The sequence below is a fragment of the Bidens hawaiensis genome, unplaced genomic scaffold (genome assembly GCF_021521415.1).
Source record: "Bidens hawaiensis isolate Kalapana, Puna unplaced genomic scaffold, B.hawaiensis_p1.1 tig00038602_1, whole genome shotgun sequence".
Taxonomy (NCBI): Eukaryota; Viridiplantae; Streptophyta; class Magnoliopsida; order Asterales; family Asteraceae; genus Bidens; species Bidens hawaiensis.
In genome coordinates this window covers 70390-95952 of record NW_027505567.1, presented here as the reverse complement: position 1 = coordinate 95952, position 25563 = coordinate 70390, and the positions used below count along the sequence as shown (strand labels likewise).

At 37.4% G+C, this 25563-nt stretch overlaps 1 protein-coding gene across 1 annotated transcript; it reads right to left on the bottom strand.

The window, feature by feature from the left end:
- Positions 1-22147: 22147 nt before the first annotated feature.
- Positions 22148-25332, bottom strand: LOC143613994 (G-type lectin S-receptor-like serine/threonine-protein kinase At4g27290). Its single transcript, XM_077087558.1, has 7 exons — positions 24084-25332; positions 23693-23824; positions 23439-23596; positions 23149-23359; positions 22832-23069; positions 22562-22712; positions 22148-22448 (listed from the first exon to the last, which is right to left on the bottom strand). Exons 1-7 carry the CDS (start codon positions 25240-25242, stop codon positions 22158-22160), a joined length of 2340 nt encoding a protein of 779 aa, XP_076943673.1. The 5' UTR covers positions 25243-25332; the 3' UTR covers positions 22148-22157.
- Between the last annotated feature and the right edge of the window lie 231 nt (positions 25333-25563).

The following is a 25563-nucleotide window of genomic DNA, read 5'->3' as shown; positions in this document are numbered from 1 at the left end:
GCCAAGATGGAAAGAAGGCTACGCTCAGTGGTTCGTAAAAACTAAGAAACCGGCGGTCCCCACTATGTTCAAGAAAAGTTACAACATCAGGGGTTATGCTGAATCGAAAAAGGGGATTATATGTTGGTTATATGATGAGCAGTTGAGGCTCTTTGTGATTAAAATGTATGATGGTGTTCAGTACTTCAAGAGGCTGTTGAGATCGTTGAATACATTGCCTGAGTGTGAAGTGAAGGACTTAGCCAGATTGGGGTTGATAAACAGGAGTGATGATAACATGGCTAGGGTCATTGGGAAGATTGTCTGGAAGGAAAGTATAAAAGAGAAAAAGTTCGAGTTATTAAAGCCGCAGAAAGGAAAGCTTGTTGAAGACAAAGATAGAGGATTGAGAGCAGATGGCAAGCCTTGGATGATCATGAAGTATAAGCCGATCCGGTGTATAAAAGAAGTGCCGATGAAACAAATGCCCAAGGATGTGCTCAAAGATCTGAAGTGGTGGTATGTTGATTGTGAAACAGCTGAAGAAGTAATGGAGGATGAAGATGAACAAGAGCTACTGAGAGTGTATGATCCAATGCACTTGGTGAATTTGTCTCAAGCTGATCTGTAGGTGCTGAACGAGAAGAAGATATTTTATATTCCTGCTTGGAAAGAAGAAGCGAAGAAATATCAAAGAATAGTATCAGTGTGTGTACGAGAAGGAGTTCATGCTTGAAACAAATGAAAGATACAAGATTGTTGAAGATTACAAGACACGTGCTTGAAGATAGAGATATGAAGCTACTGCCAAGGGGGAGTCTGTTGGTACATGATGTCAGTAGTTCAGTGTCTAGTGTCTGTAATCGAGTTAGTTGGATTTGTGTTTTGGTTTAAGCGAAGTTCTCACAAGTTCGCTGATATAGGCGAACTTGTAGAACAAGCGAAGTTAGGGACAACTTCGCCTAAACATGTTAGGCGAAGTTGTCGTCTGATATAAGGACGAGGTTACGGCTAGGTTTAGTATTCATTGTACAAGAGTTAGAGTTAACGAGTTTAAGAGTTTGTGTAATCGGTAATTGATATCACGTGTTTCCAGTTGCAATACAACGTGTCTTTGTTTATTGTAACGTGTGTTTGATCGTGTTAACGTGCATCGTCTTCTACGCTCGTATCGTCTTACGTAGGGATTCCGCACCTACGTAGAACGAGATATTCCGTGTAGATCCGGCTGGGAACCTACAAAACTTTTAATCAAACTGATTTACTGTACAAGACAAACGGGTTGTCTGTCTTATAGAGTCAGTAAACTGTTTAAATGAGATAATGAAATTCCTAAAACGTTATAACACAAGACATATAATAAAAACACTTAGACTAAATGCATAAGTGTCTGGATCAATGCATATATGATTTTTGGTAGGCATTCCAGGAATCATTCTCAAGTACCCGGAATACTATACCGCAGGGAAATTGTGCTCCTGGGTTAGTATTGTAAGAAAACTATACTGTGTTTTAATGAAAATTCTGAAATGTCTTTGAGTCGGTTAACATCTCATTATATGACATATTTTTGAAAGTGTTTTCAGGTGGCCAAGCGTAAAAGGTAATACGAGAATTAGGAGTCATGCACGCTGAGGATAGACGGGTGCTAATTTAAATGGTTCAAATTTTGTTTTAATGAAATCCTTGCGTCTTGTAGAATTAAACAGATGCTTTGCAACAATTACTCGGATGTTTAAACCCCGAGGCTTTTAATATATGAGCGAAATTATTAAAGTAAAAGTCTCTCCCTAAATGAAAACGACTATGATATATTTACAAAGCAGAACTACTAGTCACACATTCAGGCCCAAAGTCAAGGTGTGACATAAAAACGCCCACAAAAACAAACTTCACAAACTATCAGATCATCTCTAACTTTAAATTCTAAGCTTTCCTAAAAGACCCTTCATTTGACTCCACAAATTAACATCATCCAAAAATGTCACATGCATCTAAAATTAATTTTCAAACTATTTTTATATTAAATTATTATTTATATTTCATGTATGTTTAAACAATAAAATATAATATTAAAATAAATAGCAAATTAAAAAAAGTAAACTAAAAATAACATATAAAACACACGCTTGTCCACAAATTAAATATAAAATAAAAATTCTTTCACTTTTAAAATTATTTATTTATTTATAGCTTTACTAGGTTTTATCCCCCGTATTACGGGGCTTTGTAGGTTCCCAGCCGGATCTACACGGAATATCTCGTTCTACGTAGGTGCGGAATCCCTACGTAAGACGATACGAGCGTAGAAGACGATACACGTTAACACAATCGATCACACGTTACAATAAACAAAGACACGTTGTATTGCAACTGGAAACACGTGATTCACTTATCACCGATTACATAAACCAACTCGTAAACTAATGATTGTAAAACTGATGATAAACCTAGCCGTAACCTAGCTGTTTATATCAGACGACAACTTCGCCTAACATGTTTAGGCGAAGTTGTCCCTAACTTCGCTTGTTCCACAAGTTCGCCTATATCAGCGAACTTGTGAGCTAACTTCGCTTAATACAAAATACAAATCCAACTAACTCGATTACAGACACTAGACACTGAACTACTGACATCATGTACCAACAGACTCCCCCTTGGCAGTAGCTTCATATCTCTTTCTTCAAGCACGTGTCTTGTAATCTCAACAATCTTGTATCTTTCATCTTTAAGCATGAACGCCTTCTCGTACACAAACTGAAACAACTCTTTGATATTTCTTCGCTTCTTCTTTCCAAGAAGGAATATAAAATATCTTTTTCTCGTTCAGCACCTGCAGATCAGCTTGAGACAAATTCACCAAGTGCATTGGATCATACACTCTCAGCAACTCTTGTTCATCTTCATCCTCCATTACTGCTTCAGCTGTTTCACAATCAACATACCACCACTTCAGATCTTTGAGCACATCCTTTGGCATTTGTTTCATCGGCACTTCTTTTAGACACCGGATCGGCTTATACTTCATGATCATCCAAGGCTTGCCATCTACTCTCATTCCTCTATCTTTGTCTTCAACAAGCTTTCCTTTCTGTGGTTTCAACACCTCGAACTTTTTCTCCTTTATACTTTCCTTCCATACTATCTTTCCAATGACCCTAGCCATGTTATCATCACTCCTGTTTATCAACCCCAATCTGGCTAAGTCCTTCACTTCACACTCAGGCAATGTATTCAACGATCTCAACAGCCTCTTGAAATACTGAACCCCATCATACCTTTTAATCACAAAGAGCCTCAACTGCTCATCATATAACCAGCATATAATCCCCTTTTTCGATTCAGCATAACCCCTGATGTTGTAACTTTTCTTGAACATAGTGGGGACCGCCGGTTTCTTAGTTTTTACGAAACACTGAGCATAGCCTTCTTTCCATCTTGGCTGCTCTTCCCATATCTTGAGCCATATCTGACTTATGAACTTCCGGAATCTCGTGCTCAACGTTATCCTCCACAATCTCTCCTTCTTCAATCTCACTTTCAATGACAATCTCAGCACCAATCTTCTCTATCTCTTCAACCGGTAACACATCGTCATCACCTATAACATCATCATCCATCATCTCCTCAACATCCACAACTACCACATCATCACCTGAACCGCCAGCTGCACTCGTTGACTCCCCCTGAGATGTGGAAGTCCCAAGAGCTTGTTCAGTTCTTGGCAACTCTCCACCTGCACCTTTCGATGCATTGGGATCATCGTCTCGATCATTACGCTTCTTCGTCCTCAGCTCATCACCTTTACAGCCCGTCTCCCCCTGAGATGCCAAGAACTGTTTCAAGGCATCAATTATTTTACCATGCTCGATCAGGAGGGATGACTGAATCTGATTCTCCGCTACGAGGCGCTGAATAGCATGGGTCTGGATAAGATTTACCCTTGATTGTTCTGCCACGACCCTTTCTAGCGCTGCTATTCTCTCCGAATCGGATAAGGTTGCATCGAAATCAAACCTCAGATGTGTTATGTCCTGAGCGTACGGAGGAGGAATTCCCAATGTAACCGGCACCTCAGAAGTAGGTTGAAACGTAACCGCAGGTGGTATCGTAACCGACAACCCTGCAGTAGCCACAACCGTCGACTCAATAAATCTTGCCACGACCTCCGTCGGAGTAAGAGTTGGAGGTGGCAAGGATACAATTTCCGGAGCCGAGAGGTGGAATGTAGTGGGTGGGAGGCCGAATGAGGATGAGGTAGCCACCACGGGAACGTCCGTGGCGCTTGGCCTTGTAACTGGCAATGATGAAGGAACCATGGTCATACCAGACAGTGCGGGTGGAGTGAAACGAACCACTCTTGAGCTCTCACTAGCTCCCGAACCTGCACCTGTCCTCTCCCTTCTCGATCTACGGACCAACTGATGTAGATCTTCCTCAAAGTCCGACTCACTGTCATCATCGTCTCTCTTCCTTTTCCCATGAATCCTTTCTTGTGTTACTAAAATCCGTCTCGCTTCAGCCACATCATCATCTGACGAATCAGAATCAGCCACCGTCGGAGCTGCCCTAGCCACATTCACACTAGAAACCCGGGCTACCTAGACCTGTACATTTTCCTCAGGATCAACCCGCTCCATATCAAAAAATCCTTGACCGCCAAAAGCTGCATCAAGGTCTACATTTTCCTCCGGTGACACAACAGGAGCAGCAGGTAAAGCTTGTTGTACCTCAGGTGGTTGAGGTGCTCCAGCCTGTTGTGGTGCCGGATCCCGAAACTCATCCCCACGAGCTGGAACATACTCTGGGTTGATCAGGTACCCGAATAATGGAGTATGTCGAGGACGGAGCTCAGGTTTACTCCTCGCACTGGATGATCTGCACTGGGCGAAGATTCTCTTGCTTACACTCTCCACATATCTGATCGGGCGGCGCTGAGGTAACGTGGGAGCAACGTGATTCAAGATCATCTGAAGGAATCTTGGATACATAAGAAATCTCTCACCGCTCGTCTTTGACGGTCTATCTCGTAGAACACCATCTGGCTAAAGCTATAACGCTTATTGTAAGTCAGTGATGTCATTGCTGACTGCATGGTCGCACCCATTCCGTCTGTACCAGCCTTTCTCCCTGACATACACACGATCATCACGTGCATGAGAAGGCGCCATTGGTCTAGCAAGAACCCCTTGCGTCTCTGAGTATCCCCCAAAGGACCAGAATATCCCATTCTCAGAAAAGCACCATCTCTGAATGGAGCTACAAAGTCTGTAGGATCGTCTCTCGTTTCATCCCCAAACTGCAACGCCACCCTGATCTGTTCAGACGAGAACTGTACTATCTGATTGTTGACCGTTGCACGCATAACCGGTGGCTCGACTCGACAGTCATATTCCACTGTCTGCCAGAAATCTTCTATGTTTGGCAAAGATATCGGCAGTGTTGTGGTAATAGCGTGGAAGATACGCGAGCGGAGTAGAAACGTGATGATCTCGCGGAAATCATCAACACCGCTCGCATCCGGGTCCAATGTGATGTACATGTTATGCCCCGGGAAAAACTGTCGTTGGTTATCTCCTCCTTCGTCACCACCAGCACCACCTGCTCCAGCTACAGCAGCCATTTCTGTAACCAAAACAGTCTAAGTTAGAGAATCGTCGAGGCAAATCACAAGTTCGCCTGTTACCATGAGCGAAGTTATGATTTATTCCGTATAGGCGAAGTTAGAGGTGGGGCGAAGTTGGGAACAACTTCGCCTCAACTTGAAATTTGCCTGATAAATGTTAAGTAAAAAGGGCCAGGCGAAGTTAATGATAACTTCGCCTCATATACTGCTACATAATTAATTATCAGGCGAAGTTAAACCTCAGGCGAAGTTACGGATAACTTCGCCTAAACTGTAACTTCGCCTAAATATGAATCGGCAACAGTTAGACGTTCAATACGAAGTGATTTTGGTCAATTTGGAGATTGCGGACTCAACCAAACATGTTTTTGAGACGATCTAGACGATCAATATGATTATGACCACGTAAAAATAAGTTTGAAAATCGGGTGTTGAGGTTTCGAATAAACGGGGTCGCGAATCGTGTCGAAACGACTTTTGATTAACGCCAATGACATAGATTATAAGATACAACCACCCTACACACCTTTAGCACGAGATGAAATCGAGAAAAATTGACACAGATGATTCGAGATATAACTTCGCTTAGGGTTCTGAGTATAAGTTCGCTGGTTGTTTTGAAAAATAATAATGCGTTTGACCAAAAAATATCTTTATATAGGGTCAAGATTATACAGGCGAAGTTATGGATAACTTCGCCTATTGCAGGCGAAGTTATGGATAACTTCGCCGATATTAAACTTTACGAAACAAACCCCTATAATTTGAACAATTTGCAATTAAGTTTTATAACATCCTTTAAAGAGTTAAATGATACGATCAAGACCAAGTAACCAGGTATAAAATCATACAACTACATAAGTAGAATAAATATTAAAAAAATAAAGTACACGGGATCAAATTTCAGTCTCGACAGGGACTACCACGTTTTAGAAAAGATCCGAACAGGAATCATACTAATTAAGTGACTGTCACATAGATCCATGTTCAGCTGTATTATGACATATAAGAAACAGGTTGTAAGCAGGTAACTAACTTAAAATGGTTTTCATCGCTTCTGTGATACGGGTTAGCTTCAATTAAGCTCAAAATATAAATGGGCAACACATCAGAGATTGTGGTGCCTCCTATCTATTCTCAAAGCTTATTTGGCTTTCCCCAAGTCACCCCGAGTTGACCTCGACCCGTAGTGTCTGATTAAATAGTAAGTACTCTTCGATCTTTAGACTCTTCTTCCCGTTCTCTTTCTTACATCTTGATTGAGAAGTATTAACATCATAAGCTCTAGAATGTCTTAGTAACACATAAATTTTTTTTATTTTTAAAAATAACATAGTTTCAGAGTCGTAAACAACTGCAAGTCCCGAATCTGGATCACTGCAGTTTCTTGACACGCTATCTTCACGGGAATCAGAACACTCACGGGCTCGTGTATGACTGGGTAATCGCTTTTCTGCCTATCATTCGGAAAGATATATATGGAGACATGCACAACTCTTAAGGAGTTTCCACGTAAAATCGAGGAGATTTAGTTAGTATCACTTCTACTTTTACGCACCATAAAAAGCTACCATGCCATGACATACAATGACTGTTCTAAAGTCTTTTAGGCCTAATAACTTAACTAGTTAAGCACACAGAATCAGTATATCTATCACTTTCCAAGGTTGGATCAATTTTCTGTTAAACATAGTAAAGGAACTTCTTACGAAGCAGTAGACTTGAAAAATAATTTCATCTCCCGAAAATTTTTTTTTAACTTCTATCGCCCCGATCAAGTCGAAGTCTTCAGGTAAACGGCTATCCGGAAGATCCAATGGATCAGCTGGACCGACCACATACGAGTATGTGTCCTTCTAACTAAGTATGAACGACTAATTTTCAGCGAAAGAATAAAAATACATCATAAACCGCCCCGGTCACTTTCAGTCATCTGGTTAATGGCTATCCTCATATTCTACAAGTAGAAATGAGGACCAAACATATCCGAAGATATGTCCTTCAAACTGTGGCAACCGACATAATTCTAAGCGATAGTGACGTTTTTTTTTAAACAAAAACGAAAAACACAGTTACTCGGGATTGATCATCCCATTCAGCTCAACAAGGTTTTGAAAAAGAGTTTTGTCAAACGCTTTAGTAAACAAATCAGCGAAATTATCTAACGTATCAACCTTTTCGAGCACAATCAATTTCTTCTCAGCACAATCCCGTATAAAATGATGACCGATGTCAATGTGTTTAGTTTTGCTATGCTTTACGGGATTGTTAGTTACTGAGATAGCAGCAATGTTATCTATGCAAATAGGAGTATGAGTGAAATTCAGACCATAATCGCGCAATTGCTATTGTATCCAAAGAACCTGGGAGCAGCAGTTGGATGCTGCCATGTATTCTGCTTCACAGGTAGAAATGGCGACTGAGGTCTGCTTCTTGCACTGCCATGACACTAATCTGCCTCCAAGAAACTGACATCCACCTGTTGTTGACTTCCGATTCTGATTGCACCCTCCATAATCAGAATCCGTGTAGGCGACTAACTCCAAGTCTCCTCCTTTCGTGTACCACAACCCTAGCTTAGGTTTGCCTTTGAGATACCGCAATATCCTCTTCGCACCCTTCAAGTGAGATTCCTTTGGGTTTGCCTGAAAGCGAGCACAAAGACAAACTGCAAACATAATATCAGGCCTAGATGCAGTTAAGTACATTAAAGAACCTATGATTGCCCGATATTGGGTGGGGTCCACGTCTGCATCACCGTCTGAATCAGCACCTAATTTATGGTTGACGCAAACTGGAGTATCAAATGGAGTGCTGTCCTCCATCTTGAAGCGTTTGAGAACGTCATGGACATATTTAGTCTGATGAATGAACATCCCATCTTTCTTCTAATCAACCTGAAGTCCTAAAAAGAAAGTTAGTTCACCCATAGCACTCATTTCAAACCTCTTTTTCATGACGGCTTCAAATTCCTGACACATGTCGACTTTTGATGCAGCAAAGATGATGTCGTCCACGTAGACTTGCACTAGAAGAAAGTCGCTTCCTTTTCTCTTAAAGAACAGTGTGCTATCGATCTTTCCCCTTTCAAATTCATTCTCAAGCAAGTAATCGGATAGAGTTAAGTACCAGGCACGAGGGGCCTGATGTAGCCCGTATAGCGCTTTACTTAGCTTGTACACGTGATCAGGAAAGTCTGAGTCAGGAAAACCCGGAGGTTGCTCAACGTACACTACCTCATCGACTTTACCGTTAAGAAACGCACTTTTCACGTCTAACTGGAACACCTTCATCTCCTTGTGTGAGCAAATGCCAAAAACAATCGAATCGCTTCCAATCTCGCCACAGGAGCAAACACTTCATTGTAGTCGATCCCCTCTTGCTGATTAAAACCTTTTACAACCAGCCTCGCCTTGTTCCTGATAATTATCCCTTTTTCATCTCTCTTGCATTTGAAAACCCATTTTGTGCCAATCGCATGCACATTTTTCGGTTTTGCAACCAAATTCCATACCTCCATCTTCTTGAACTGGGCTAACTCTTCTTGCATGGCTTCGACCCACGAGCTGTCCTTGAGAGCCATTTGATAGTTCTTTGGTTCAATCTGGCTAATGAAGCAGGTGTACAAGCATTCGTTAATGATGCCTGTATCTTTAATGCTTGTGTAAACACAGGTGTGCTCATTCAAGCTTTGTCTTGTTTGTACACCGTCGGACAGATCACCTATCACGTTCTCCAAAGGGTGATTTTTGTGAACTCTCGTAGTCGGAACCGAACTGACTTGCAGATTGTCTTCCAGATTAGAAGGTAGCTCATCAATGGGTGATTGTTGTTGAGAGTGAAACGGATTGAAGAATTCCTCTTCTGTAGAGACAGCAGTGGTATCGACAGCATTTGACGAGGAAGGTTGACATTCATCGTACTGCGGTCGTTGCACAAAATTGTCTTCGTCATCATAAAGCATCTTCGTAGCAATTCTCTCATCTACTTCTGCACAATCCAAGTAAGGCATGTTAAAAGATTTAAAAAGCCTATCATAGTCGAAAGCCCCAGCGGGTCCCGTGCTTGGTTTTGGTGATTTGTAACTTGTGATATCAGTGTTACACACCACCTCAACCTTGCTGGTCGATATATTAAAGACTCGTCTGTTGGGAGTCCCAACAACATATCCGACTAAAATACCTTCGTCGGCTATTTCACCAAATTTTGAGTTCGTCTTTAATATCGAACACGGGGACCCGAATGGTTCGAGACCACTCAAGTTAGGCTTTCTCCCATGCATAAGTTCATAACATGTTTTATTCAATCTTTTAACAGTTAAAACTCTATTAATGATATAACAGGCTGTTGCAACAGCTTCAGCCCAGAACACCACAGGAAGTTTAGAATCAGCCAGCATGGTTCTGGCTCCTTCAATTAGAGTTCTGTTCTTCCTCTCAGCCACCCCATTTTGTTGCGGAGTATACGGAGCGCTGTATTGGTGTTCTATCCCTTTCTGTAAGCAGAAGATCTCCATCTGATAGTTTTTGAACTCTGTCCCATTGTCAGTCCTGATGTATTTAACTTTTTTTCCCATAATATTCTCAACCTTGGTAATCAAATTAATTACCAACTGCACCGTTTCATCCTTTGTCTTCAGGAAATATACCCAAGAATATCGAGAGAAATCATCAGTGATCACCAAACAGTATGATGTTCCACCTAGGCTTTTTACATTCACGGGACCGAAGAGATCCATGTGAAGTAGGTCTAGGGTACTGACTATTGAATTAACCTTCTTGGTGTGATGAGATTTCTTGTGTTGCTTTCCCTTTTTGCACGATAAGCATTGGTCTTCAAAGTTGAAATTTTTCAAGGGAACACCCAGCACCAGCCCATTCTTGACAATGTAGTTCATTTTTCGAAGATGAATATGCCCCATTCTTCGATGCCATAACTCGGACTCCGCTTCAGTTGCTTTTGACAGAAGACAAGATTCTTCTGTTGCCATCTCAGTCGACCTCATGTCCATAACATACGTATTCTTTTCCCTTGGAGCCTTCATTACTATCCAATCCTCTGGTATCTTGAAACCAGGATACAGTACGATCGCTTCATTCTTGGTAAAGTGCACAGTGTAATCTTTGTCACAGATTTGAGATACACTCAGCAGATTATGCTTCAGTTCTTCAACGAAATTCACCTTCTCTAACTTCATTTTACCATTAGTCACCGTCCCAATTCCAGTAATCCTTCCACCACTCTCTCCAGCAAAACTTACTCTTCCTCCCTGAACAGGTTTCCATTCGTGTAACAAATTCTTGTTACCCGTCATGTGCCGGGAACAGCCGCTATCCACAACCCATAGATTGTTTGCAGCCCTGTTCAACTGTTCCTGCACGATTAAAGCAGAGGATTAAAATCTGGGGACCCAAGACCTATTGGTCTTGGGTCGATACATCCCGTACTTTGGCTGTCCAAAGTTAGTATTAGAATGATTTCTGTAAGTCCTAAAAGGATACCTTCTTGTAGATTGCCTATGAGGCCATCCAAACCATCGTGAATTAAATGAATTATTACTAAAGATTTGGTTGTTAACAGGGAAAAACTGAGATCGATTTCTTTGAAAACCAGGATTAGTCCAATGTCTGAACTTTGATGAGTTTTCATTTTTACCATTATAGTAATTAATGTTAGTTCTATTCTCAGTTTTCGAAGGCCTCATACCTCTAAATCTCTGCTTCAGAGGGCAATCAGCAATCAGGTGTCCTATTTGATTGCATCTGAAACAACTCATGTGTTCAACTTTCGTCTCAATAGTTGTTTTAGATGTTGAGGCTACGTTACTGCCCGTTTGTCTAACATATGGTGGGACATACGGGTTTAGTGGAGAATTCTTTTCAGTTGGTTTATGTTCCTCTCCACGTTTTAGTAACACAGCCTCTTCTTTTGTCTCACTAGACTCGGATGCCTTGTCCGAATTTGATGAGACAGGACTAGGAACAGACATCTTAACATTAGAAACAGGCTTACTCGTTTCGCCTTTACTAACTTCTGGATCTTTAATCGTAACCTTAACAGGAACTGTCTGACCAATTTCAGCATCAACAGATTTCTGATTACTAGGATCATAAGTATAGTTATGATTATAAGGTGGTGGAACTTCATGATATCCAATTCCTCCCCTTTTAACTGGGGAACTTTGATCACTTACGAGGTGATCAAGTATAGCAGAGGAATTTCTAAATTGCTCAAGCTTTCTGTTTAGTTCCACCACTTTCACCTGGTGATCAGCTATCTGTTTATCCCTTTCAGCTATTAGTTTGGTTTTCTCTTCTAACACTTCATAGCTAAGATCAATTACTTGTATTTTTTCAGCTAGACTGGCTTTAAGACTTCTGATATCTTTCTCACTAGCTTTTATTTTTACCTTGTAACTATTTTCTCTAGCTTTAGTGTAATGATGATCTTCTTTTAATGTTTTAAATTGAGCATCCAAACTAACAAACTGATCAGTTATTGTTTTCAATTGTTCAGACAGATTTTCACATTTCGTACAAGGGAGTTTAGTACTTACCTCGGAGAGCTGATCTGTCACTTCTGCCATGTAAGCTTGATTTTCTCCAGTTACTTTCTCACTTCCTGCAGTTTCGATGTTCGCCAAATTGGCCTGTTCGAACACTTCCTCAACATGCAGATTCCAATTGTATTCCCTGTTCTATCTGGATATCATCGCCCTATTCTCACTACTTCCCCCATTCGGTTGTGTTGTCCTGTTCTGACTACGTTCAACTCTGTCATTTGTGCATTCTTTAGCAAAGTGGCCATTCTGTTGACAGTTGTAACACCGAACCTTTGACTTATCAAAACCTGGTCTTTCACCAACAAACTTTCTACCAGTCTTCTTCATAAACCTTTTAACTCTTCTTACTATCATTGCCATCTGCCACTGCAGATCCATCTCCTCCAGATCATCAGCATCGATCTGATCATAGTCTTCGTCTAAAGTTGCAGGGTCAACAATTTTACCTTTAATGTAATTTTCGTACGAAGCAATGAAAGATGCATAGAGAGCAAACTGCTGTTCAGCAGATTTAACACTCATGGGCATCTGAGAGTAGTTGGTGTTCGGAACACTTGAAGAAAAACTACCCTTTGTTGTTTGAGGTTTAGAAGTGTTTGTTCCACCAGATATGAAACACACATCACCATCCATGTTGAGAGATACATGACCTTCATGTGTTGAGTTAGCGCCCGAGTCTCCCTTTCAGTAGTAAGCAGATGATTCTGACTTCGAACTTGAACTTGAATTAACTTTCGCACCATACATTCCCGGATCCTGAACCTGATCAGTTGGTGTCTCTTTTCGAACCATGTTAAGTTCAAAAGTTCGTAGTTTGTTGACTGCTGTTTCCAAGTCATAGTCGGCAAACTCTTTATCTTCTCTCATCAAGACAGTGTACATCTCCCATTTCGGTGGGAGAGCATCAAGAAGTTTTTCTACGATCTCCTATTCTTTGTAAGCAATGGAATAGTTGCTGAGTTTGGTCATCAGGTGATAATATCTCGTGATGATATCATCAAGTGATTCATTCTTCAAATACTTGAACACCGAGAATTGGGTTTTGAGTAGTTTAATCTTGGATGCACGTATCCCTACATTACCTTCAAATCGGTTTTCAAGTGCTTCCCATAGCTCTCTAGCAGTTTTATATTTCCTGAAGGTGTGAAGAATCTCTTGTGGAAGAGCCATTGTTATCGCAGCATGAGCTTTGCTTTCAGCCTCATACATCTTCTTTTCTTCCTCTTCCATCTTGTTGTATTTCTTAATTTGTTCACGACCCTCATACAAAGCTGTTGGTGGAATGTAACCATCTTGAATGCACACCCACATCTTAGCATCTTGATATTTAACATACTGCTCAAACCGATCTTTCCAAGCCACGAAATCGGTACCCTTAAGCATTTTCGGTGCCTTAGTAGTTGAACCTGCTTCCACTTCCATTTTCACCAGTTCCGTAATATTTATAGAAGTCATCTTTTACGAAACGAAAACACAAAGAAACCCGAATTTTTTTTTTTAATTTTTGAACAGTACCAGTAGGCGAAGTTAAAGTTAACTTCGCTTAAGTCCTAACTTCGCTTGAATTCTTAACTTCGCACTCTTCTTAAATTCGCCTGATTCGGCGAAGTTGTGAGGTAGGCGAAGTTGTGGATAACTTCGCTTAACCTTATATCTTCGCCTAAACCCTACAAACAGTAGCGGCAACTTCGCCTGATGAACACGACGATTTTGCAGGTTTGATTTTGACGTTTTGCGAGGTATGCGAATGTGTAATGGGTTGTTTATGATGGTGGGAGGTGAGTAGGACACAAAAACTCGGTATATTAACGTAAACTCGTCCCGCGAATAGTCAAACGGAACGATTTCTACACCCGCGTGATAATCCCGAACCACACAATCACGAGCAAAAGCTCTTATACCAATTGTAGGTTCCCAGCCGGATCTACACGGAATATCTCGTTCTACGTAGGTGCGGAATCCCTACGTAAGACGATACGAGTGTAGAAGACGATACATGTTAACACAATCGATCACACGTTACAATAAACAAAGACACGTTGTATTGCAACTGGAAACACGTGATTCACTGATCACCGATTACACAAACCAACTCGTAAACTAATGATTGTAAAACTGATGATAAACCTAGCCGTAACATAGCTGTTTATATCAGACGACAACTTCGCCTAACATGTTTAGGCGAAGTTGTCCCTAACTTCGCTTGTTCCACAAGTTCGCCTATATCAGCGAACTTGTGAGCTAACTTCGCTTAATACAAAATACAAATCCAACTAACTCGATTACAGACACTAGACACTGAACTACTGACATCATGTACCAACAGGCTTGTTTTACATTTTTCGTTTTTCAATACTTTTTTTTTGAATTTTAATTTTTTTTATTTTAAGAAAATTAATAATATACTTAGGCCATGTTTGAGATTTCTTATTTGCACTTTCTTTTGACTTGTATAACTTGTTGTTGATAAGTTACTCTCTCCAAACTTATCAAAACATCCTTTTTTTCTTCTTTAAAAACTTAAAAAAGTCACATTACCCAACACCTTTTTAACTTATTAAAGTTAATAGGTTACAAGAAGGAAAAAATAAGGAATCCCAAACACTGCATTAGGGTTTGATGATGAAAGGGTTTCACAAATAAATTATATGTTATAACCCGTTTAAAAGCTATCTGGATTTGGTGACCTGTGACCCGCTTATTTTTTTTACTATAAAATTGTTTCTTAATTATAAAATAATATCTTTTTTAAAAGAAAATCGGATATTAATTTTTAGTAATCCCTATTTTATAGGATTTTCACATCAAATATTTGGTAAGATTAATTTTTAATTTAATGAGATGTTATAACCCGTTTTAAAGCTATCTGGGTTTGGTGAGACCCATACCCATGAATTCGAGTCAAATGCATAAGAATCCTCCATCTATAAATAAAGGAATCTGGTGACTTGAGAGAATTTAGGGAGCAACCAGAGAACTTTTAAAGGCTTTCGTGTATATATATATATATATATATATATATATATATATATATATATATATATATATATATATTATAGATAGATTTATTAAAAAATAACCCCACTGTTCTATCTTCTTCCTCTTACCTTCACTCTCTCTTCCGTTCTTTACGAAAATTTGTATCTCTACAAACTTTTGTCTTCTTCCTCCTACCTCCGCCATCTTTTTCTTGCTGTTATTGATATTTTTAATTTTGGTATAAAAAAGAATGTAATCGTTAGAGACAGGGAACGACTCACCATGGGATGTCCGGCGCTGTCTACTTTTGGGGACTTACCTACCGAACTTCAGCAACGGTGTACCATTATAGTGGCAATTATGTAATAAAGTGGAAATTATTATGGAAGGTTTAACGAGAACGGGTATGAAGGTCATTAATCCCATTATTATATTAAAAGGTGTCGTTAAACGTACCCATTCCCTTTAATTTTACTAAACACCCCCCTCTCTTAATATTTTGTTAATTCTATTTAAAGTTTTTGGTTTTTTCTTTGCCATTTTATGATCTTCTATTATTATTATTTAAAAAATATATATATTTTTTAAACAATTTTTCTCTTACTTCTTTTTTATATTATAAAACATTTTTTTTAGTTTTTAAAAATAACCAAAACAATTTACATAAAAAACGATTTTTTCTAATATAAAAAGGGAAAAAAAGTTTTATTTTTCTCTACAAGTGTTTAAATTTTTTAGTGTGTTTTTTTTAGATTAATTTTTAGAGATTGCTTACCTTTATTAAAATTGAATTGTTTATTAATAAATAAAAATAATTAACTAACATACTACTTGATCAACAAGTTGGTTCTTTTCTCATGTGATATTAATCTCATGCACATGAACCTACAGCAAATATATTCAAATGATTTTAGTTTATCTGTCGGAAGACATATGAAAAGATAAAATTATATAAAATTTATTGTTTTATAATGCATCTAATAATAAATATTATTACTATGATAAGAACAATAAACACAAACAAATAGTTTCTGATTTGATATTTTAATGGAAGGCGCTAAAATGACAAAAAAACGTTAGAGGAGACTAATATGCCAAAAAAAATGTTAAGAAATTGGAAGTTTTGATGAGAAGGTATGACAAGTAAGGAAAATAGGTACATTTAGTCTAACCCTAGCCTATATTAAAACAAACCTATGTGAACACATGACACATAACTAGTGTTCACATGACACAAAAACTAATACCATCTATAGACCATAATTATATTATCTTAGTTAATTAATGAATTACTATCTATAACAAGTTATTTTTCGGTTTTTATTGTCTTTCCAAAACATAACCTATACTTTATGATACCCAGAAATCACGTTCGAAATTTATTATAATACAATTTCAAAATTTATAATTGTTTCAACTAATTTATTATGCTTTTAATGCTAATAAATAAATTTTACATTTTCATAACCTTTTCAACTCTTACCTACGAGGACAGTTATATTGGCTTTGTTAAAGATTGAAGATCAAGACTTTGTTTTCAATGGATTTCAATCGGTACGGTTTCTATTCATTGACCCACCTGCTTTCAATCCTAAAATTATTGATTGGTATTTGCTTAGATTATACGTATTTATATCTTCTATTAACATGTTTTTACTTTATATTTTATTATTTTTCAATCAGTGTAATACACAGGTCTCTAACCTAGTTGTTTTAATGAAGTTTTAACTTAGTTGACTTCTCTAAACATAATTATCTTAATTGTTTTTCTACATTTTTCTAGATATAATTTTTTTAAAAAGGAAAAAAAAAAATAAAACAAATCATAGTTTATGTATAAAAAATACACAGACCTACTGCGTTTTTTTAATTGTTTTTCTACCTACTGTGTAGATAGAGTGTAAGAGCATTCTCATCCTATACCCTATCTCTAAATCAAAAATTACACTACAACTCACTTCATTTTCTCTCTCCATTTCAATAAAATAATATTTATTATACCTTTTCTTTCTCCTTCACTCACAACCACTTTCAAAATATATTAAAAAATTATAGGGGATAAACAGTAGCTTTTCAAATATACAGAAAAATCACTACTTTTTCTAAAATATAAAAATATTTCACTCACAACACCTAAATCACTCTCTAAATTATAAAAACACCCCTCACATAAATAAAGGGGGTTGGATGAGAATGCTCTAAGACTATGTAGGTACATTTTTCAAATCTTTTTTTTTTCTTTTACAATAATCACCAATTTGTGTATGTAACAACCAAACTGTTTAAAGAAAATTTTAGTTGTGTATGTTGTTAAAAGTTTGTGTATACAGGTATATGTTAATATGGTTTTCTAAATACATATTGACTGTATAGGCTGTTAAAAGTTTGCGTAGGTATATGTTGATTTGGTTCTCCGAATACATATAAACTATGTAGGATCTTAAAAATCGTGTAGGTATATGTTAGTTGTGTAGTGATATGCTATTTAATGGTAGTTTATGAATGATTTCATAAGTAGATTTTATGTTAAGTGTACTTAAATATTTATATGTTAGGCTGCTCGTATTATTTATGTGTATAATTTGAAGCTGTATGTACTTATGAAATTTTAAATGGAATATATGACCGCTAAAAAAGATAATATATAATGGGTTTCAAAGAATTGACTTTGGTGTCAGGTAGGGATGAGGAAATGGTATCATGTATTGTTACCGATTTTGTACGTTTATGGTGTGTTTTGATTCTTTTTGTGTTAAGATGATTAAAGGAGGACTTAAGAGAAAAACAATGTATTGTGTTTTTAGTTCATGATGTTTAACATATTGTGTTTTAGTTCATGATGTTATATCGTGTATGTTCGTGACGGTACTATGGTAACAAGTGCTCTAGAAATATGAAAAAGATGATGCATGTGAGGTTGGACTCCTAAACCTATCTTAAAATCGGAAAGATAAAAGCAATAACCAGGAAACTTAAATCATTAGAAGCCTACATATAACAAAACTTCAACATCATCAAAGGTAGGAGTGCGTAAAAAAGAATTGGTTGGGATACTATTTGTCACCTCTAAATTATTATATATGTATAAAATCTATCTACACGTGTGTAATAAGAAAATAATTTACTACAAAAGTTGATTTCCGCACATGCAATAAGAAAATATTTTACTACAAAAGTTAATTTCGGCTAAACATGCGTCAATAACAACAATAACAATGCTTACAAAACTAGTGTTTACCTGGCGTGTTGCGCAAGGACAGCTGGTAAAATCCCAACGTTGAAACCCGGGTGTTGAAATACCGCCTCGAGTGTTACGACGGTAAGTCGACGTAAATTCAGACATTATCGGTTATGCTCGTTAAGGTATAGACACAGTTGGTAAAATCTAAGCGTTACCCCGAAAAATAAATTTGTCAAAGTAACAAATAAAAAAAATAAAATGTTTGATGTTTATTTGGTCGGTGAATCCGGACAGCGGTAAAACCCAAACATTGTCGGTCTAGGGTCTTGAGGCGGTTACTCGACATGAATTCAGTCGGTTTAGGTTAGTCTCGTTAGGATACCGAAGCTAGAAAATGTAAAAATATAAAAATTGAGGTGGACTAGTGGGTAGCGTTGGTCGGTAAACCCGAACGTTGGTAAAACTCGAACGCTGTCGGACACGATCGTTAAGCTTGTGAGTATACTCGAATTCGATTCGTTATGTTCATTATGGTATCGGAACGAAAAAATAAAAATGAAAAAACAACACATGACCAATATGGTGCCACCAAATGGCCCAATCGGCACTTAGCAGCACCAAACTTCCTAATTATTATATATAATATAAATATAATAATAATAATAATTGTAATAGGTAAGTTTTTAGGTTTTCTTAATTAGTGTGGTAGCATTTTGACTTTCATTGAACTCTTAAACCTAGCACTTTTATGTGGACTTTTTTTTGTAACTATTCTAGACATGTTACGCTTGTTGTGACGTTTTGTAGTATTGGGTTCAAGAATGGCCATATGGGTATTCTCACAAAATTGAGCTCGTCATCAAATTTGATAACATCCAATGGTACATACAAAGTTTCATCAGCTAGGAATTTACATAAAATAATAAATAAGCTACATGTAGCATGTTGTGAATACCATTCAAGTCTTCTGGTGGATCCAATCGATAAAACAATTTACCCTACAAGAGCAACAACACAAAATTGTGGCTTGATTATTCATGCTTATGTTATTGGATGACTCATCTCCAATGTGAGATATACTTTATAACGAAATCTCCCTGTTAACTTTTATCAGCATATGTTTATTGTACGTGTTGTGTGGCATATATATAAACGGGCTCTAGTCTGATCAATGTAGTTTTCACAACTAAAAGACTTGATACTTCCGTTGTGGTAAATATTGTAAATTATATAGACTGTTTTCTCTTTTTTTCTTTTTGTAAATCCAACGGTTGGTTGCGCCCGGTTTTTGGGTGACAAAATACTTAAAACTAGCTAGAAATGGATTCTTTAATTTAGTTCTTAAGTCTATTCATGTTTTTTTGTTTCTTCGACGACTAAACACTCATTAACTACCAGCTAAATTCATCGTATCGAAATATACTCTTCTTTCGGATATGAAGATATTTGTCACAATAATAAAAAGAAAATATTATTCTGAAATCCACATAACTTTCCTTTTTATTATACTACTTACAAAACATGCATAACATAAACTTGAAAGAAACCATAAATTCATATTAAGCTAACATCGATCATTTTCAAACTATAGCCTTCATTGGTGCCGAGCCAGCGGAGGCGGAGTATTTTCCGGATACCTGTGCTTTCCATCCTCGGTTTCGCGTTTTTTGTTTCCATAATAGAAGTAACCAATTCCGGCAGCAGCTAAGTAACCAATTCCGGCAGCAGCTACAATACCAGCAACAACCATGGTGGCGTGGCTCATCGGCGTACTACGCCGCCCCATCCACTTCACTTTCATATCCTCTTGTTGTCCGGTGGCCATCTTTCTTGATGTGTTTCAAAAGAGAAGAGAAGTTGAGTTGTTTTGAGTTTCGGTGATATATATTATATAAGTTATAATAATAATGTTGCTTCGTGTAAGAAATATTAGCAGCAGTCTATACACGTGGCCTCCTCTCATGAAGGATTGTGTCATTGTGATGACAAGTGCTTTGTTTTTGTTGTAGCTGAAGATAAGCTTTAGGGGATGCGAGAATATATATAGTTCAAACTTCAAAGTGTTTTGTTGGAAGATGCATATATTTACTTATTTTAATTTTAATTTTACGTTTAAACGGTTTTAGTGTAATTGATTGTCGAGGACTCTTTTAAGGGTTATTACCATATACAACTCAACTCGCTCGAGCTTGAAACCTAGAAAAATATTCTCCTTTGTTGGAATCGAACCAGAACCTCAAAAGGTTCTCATATAATTCTTATCACACGCGTGTTTTGAATTCGGTGCTTCCTCATTGCCTCACACTCAACATAATAGCGTTAAAATAATCTATTTTTTAAAACTATTTTGTGTTGTGAAAAACGATATTAGATTGTTCAGGCTAATTGTAATTGCTTACCTTGTATTAAAAATGAAGTTAGACTCATGATCACTATGCATAAAAACTTAATATGAATTTGAGCGTATCTACACATTTTTTTTAAGGTAAAGGAAACAATGTCCTGACAAATTTATAACTTTAGAAAATATAACGAGTAAAGGTTAATAAATCCTTCTTAGGACATTTCCCAAGTTAAGCCGGCTAAGAACACTATGAATAATCTAGACAAAGAGTTCTAATAACATAGCCTAAAAGAAGAACACTGCTATAGGTTTCGAACTCGAATACCAGCAATTATCCAATAAGTGGATGACCGGATTATCACTTTTTGGTCCAAATTGACCATAAAAGACAACCATGGCCACATATCAATTTTGACCAACAAAAAGTCAAAAGTTTCACATAAAGTCATACTTTGTAGTTACTCCAAAGTCAAAACTGACCCATAAAAACTCAATCATGACAGAATTGTTAAATTTGATCAAATTACGTCTTTCCATTAAATATTTTATAATGGCGAAATTACCCTTTTTGTCAAAAGACTATTTAAGATTTATGAACTTTCAATAAACCATACCATACCCCAAAATATGATAGTTAGAAGCTTGGGACTCCACCTTAAAAGATTTTGCCCCAACATATCCTAACAGGTCCAAATATTGTAAAATAGAAGAAGTCGTTAAAAAGTTATCGATTATAACGGATCTGGCCGGATCCTGTTGTCATCTAGAGTGTTAAATATGATTACAGAAACTATAACACTAGACGAATAATCTAAAACGCTTTGACATCTAAGCATATTTAATTCTTTTTACACGTTATATCGACATCGCAACTAACTTAATACTTTTGATGCTATAAATAATTGCTATTATAAATAAGTTAATGAGTTAAGCACGTAAATGGTCCATGTGGTTTGGTAAAATTAACAGATTCGGTATTTAACTTTAAAGTAACATGTATGGTATTCCAATTTCAATTTTAAACTTTCGGTATCCAACCTAACTTCCATTGAAGTTCTGTTAAGTTTGTGAAAAATTACTATTTTACCCTTTTCGAACCATATACTGTTTATGTAACTTTTAACTAGAAACACAAAACTTGTTACTTTTCAAAGTTATACTCCAATCCTCATATTATATTGGCTATTAACTAATCGAAATTAAACGAATCAAGAATAGCGGCACAACCCAATTCGATGTAGTCGAGTTGGAGCTTTCATTAAAAAAATTGGTTCCAACCTAACTCAGTAACTTGACCCGTTTTGTATATTAGAACTAATTCGGGAACGTTTTCAGTTGCAACTGACCCATGGGAGATCATTATGGCTGATGCAAGGAATTAATGTTTGTACACAATGCCAGTATCATAGGAATAAAAGAATTTTAAAGTCAAATACCCTAAATATCGATTTCAAGTCAGATGTAATAACAGCCATCAAAAAGCTTGTTACCGAGGATACAACAGTGTTATCGTGTATTCATCAAGTGAGGAATCAAAGTCAGGTTTACATGTATTCTCCTCTTCTGTAAAAAAAGCAGGCTGCTTTGGTTGAGGCAAAGCACTGTCACTAACAAGCATTAGAAGTACCGACAACATAGTTGGCCTATCTTTCGCATGATGTTGCACACACAATAGCGCCACATGTATTGATCGTATTACTTCGTGGACCACACACGAGGCATGTAAGGATGCACTCATAAGTTCAATTGACCTTCCTTGTTTATAAAGTCTCCATGCCTACACCAGGTCAAAATTAATATTTTAGTATATATACAAAAAACTGAAAAAGGATGTTGTTTAAAAGAAGCATTGATCACGACATCGGAATTTAGGCCAACAAATTAACTTACATGTCCAAGAAGGTTGTCACTGTGGTCTTCATGTGAGAATTCTCTGTTTTTCTTACCACTCACTATCTCCAAAACCAAAACACCAAAACTAAATACATCGGACTTTATAGAGAAGTGCCCATGTACGGCGTACTCAGGAGAAATGTAACCACTCCAACATAGTAGATAATAATAATAAAAGCATATGTTAGTTTCATTCTCTTTTTCTTTTTCCTTAGGAAAAAGAATTTAATAGTTATATACTAGATCACATTAGGTATAGGTTCTTACTATGTCCCGACCACTTTCTTTGTCTTGCCAATGGTATCGTGCCCTACAAACTTTCTAGCAAGACCGAAATCGGATATCTTTGGATTCATGTCCCCGTCCAGCAATATATTACCCGCCTTGAGATCTCTGTGGATAATTTGCAGGCGGGAATCTTGATGTAGATATAGAATGCCTCGAGCCATTCCATGTATGATGCCAAAGCATTGAGGCCAATCAAGCATTGAACTTCTTGTTTCATCTGTGCAAAATGAAATATTACTCTGTGGGCTACAAATATGTCACCTGGTAATAAATGCTACACAATAAAGGGTTCATACCAAAGATTATTGAGTCCAAGCTTTTGTTAACCATGTACTCATAAATTAAAATCATTTCATTTCCATGAATGCAGTATCCCAGAAGCTTCACAAGGTTCCTGTGCTGAAGCTTAGAAATAGAGATGAGTTCATTCTTAAATTCTTCAATCCCTTGTTGAGATGTGTCTGAGAGGCGTTTCACAGCGACTTCTTGTCCGTCTTCCAACACACCCTAAAAGATTATAGTTTAACTCATCCATTTCTGTCCATTTTATGCTTACCATTGTGTTGTAGAAGAATCAGTTAAATACCTTGTAAACGGGACCAAAGCCACCTTCTCCGATCTTATTGGACTCACTGAAGTTATTTGTAGCCTTTGCTACTTTATACAGGTTAATGAACGGTATATCACCAAGAAGTTGTGTCTGGACACTTTCCTTCTTTTTATCAAGGGCATACTCCATGTCTCCTAAAGAAGATATGCCCAATTACTCTAGATTAATAATTAAATTATAAAAACCATACTGTTTGTTATAAACATGCATAAATGGCTTATTTGTGTTACCTTGATCTTTTATCTGAAGCCTTTTCTTTCTCTGTCTACACACATAAATAAGCACACATAGAAGCATTGCAGATGAAAATGATAAGACACTGATAACTATTATTTTCCTTTCGGTGGGATCGGACTGGTAACCTTCCATTTGTAAACAGTAACAGTTAGCTAGTTTTGGTAGACACAGAACAAATTAATGAAGATAACAATCCACATATAATAAACCAAATACATAAAACTCTTACTAATTATTCCTAACTGTCTAATTAAATAAGTCAACTAAAAGACATAAATGCCCCTCAAATCTTTAACGGTTAGTTCCGCAGCCCCTTGCACTTGAAACTATTAACATTTCATATGTGAACTAAAAGATTAAGTCAAACAGAAGAAACATGTGTACCTGCTAACTCAGAGGCAGCCATTCTTATGTAAATATGATGATCTGAATCATAGTCTCGTATATCGGTTAGCTCGTCAAACCATAGCAAACATCCGCTTCCCCTATTGCTGATATCTATATTGGCATAAGCCGTACATTTGCATTTCATTCTGCAAGCCATTTCACATTCTCCAAGGCTCATGCTTAAATTATACCACGCCCTTCGAGTATCTGGTAACTTGACTCCTGTAGTTTTAAGAAACCCGTCCGCATTCATATCCGTACAATTCAAAGGCGTTTTGCGTTTACACCCACTCGACCAATCAGATACATCCCATTCTTCTTGATTCTTTGGTTCAAAACCCGACATACAAATACAAGGCGGACGCTTGTTAATGTTGCAGCTTCCATAAGGACCACAGACGGCAAAAAGATCGCAACTATCTACTCTAAGATCCGCATAAACAATCCACTCTTGGGTTCGATCGATCCAACGCATTATCTGTATCTTGCCATCCCATGTTATAATCGTCCTTTGAACAACAGAACTTCTAAGCTCATATGAATAATATACTTCTTTCTCATTAACAACAAACTCGGCTTCGTAAATATTAGTTTCTTTTTCAACAGCAATGCCAGTGAACCCGAGACCATCCCATGGTCCAAGTCTTGATATTACATCTTGACCATGCAACCCGAACATTTGCGGATATCCATTTGTGTCATATTTAGTACTATAAACACCTGTAGAAGGATCATCAGGATTCGTCCAAGAAGTGTACGACCGCTCTATTCCCGTTATAAAGTCCTTCCCGATTTTCATTCCTGGTAGTAACGTGTCAGCAGGATGATCAAAACTTTGCCAAATCAGATTTTTGTTGGTGCTATTATCGTCGCTTTCGGACACAACAAGATTTCCAGAATCCAGAAGCTGGACCATCACCATCGGATTAGAACTCCGCCTAGACACAGTCGATTTGGATGACCAAACCAAGGTGTTATTGCCACTGAGAACCTCCAGGTTTCCATTGCTACTGAGTTTGAACATGCCCGAATTGTCAGTAATCGGTTTGTCCCTGTTAGCAACCCATACAATGGTACAAACCGATATCTTGTTGTACCATATCCCAAAGTATCGGTTCTTGGACTTCCCGGGGCTAAAAAATCCCAACTCGAACATCTTCGCGGTCGAAACAATGGTTTGACCATCTTTGACTGGTTGATCTGCATAGACAGTACTATCCAGGGCAGCAGAAACTGATAACGGTAATAATAAAAGACTTAAACAGTAATAATATGCAATGATCATCCATAGATGATACAAAGCAATTATCTTATTCCACATTTTTTTTAATGTTAGAAGAGTCAAAAATTGCAAAACAGCTTTCAGAAAAGTTGTGAATACTAAATAGTTCAAATGGTTGAATTTGCAAGTCCAAGTCGTCTGCATGATTGACTTTACTGGTTATTAATCATTTGATCTGATGCAACTTGGGAGTTG

Coding starts and splice junctions, on each gene's coding strand:
- LOC143613994 (XM_077087558.1), bottom strand. CDS start 25,242: ATGTTCGAGTTGGGATTTTTTAGCCCCGGGAAGTCCAAGAACCGATAC. Junction 23,597..23,692: donor GCTTCAGATAAAAGATCAAG/GTAACACAAATA, acceptor TATCTTCTTTAG/GAGACATGGAGTATGCCCTT. Junction 22,713..22,831: donor AAGAAAGTGGTCGGGACATA/GTAAGAACCTAT, acceptor ACTATGTTGGAG/TGGTTACATTTCTCCTGAGT.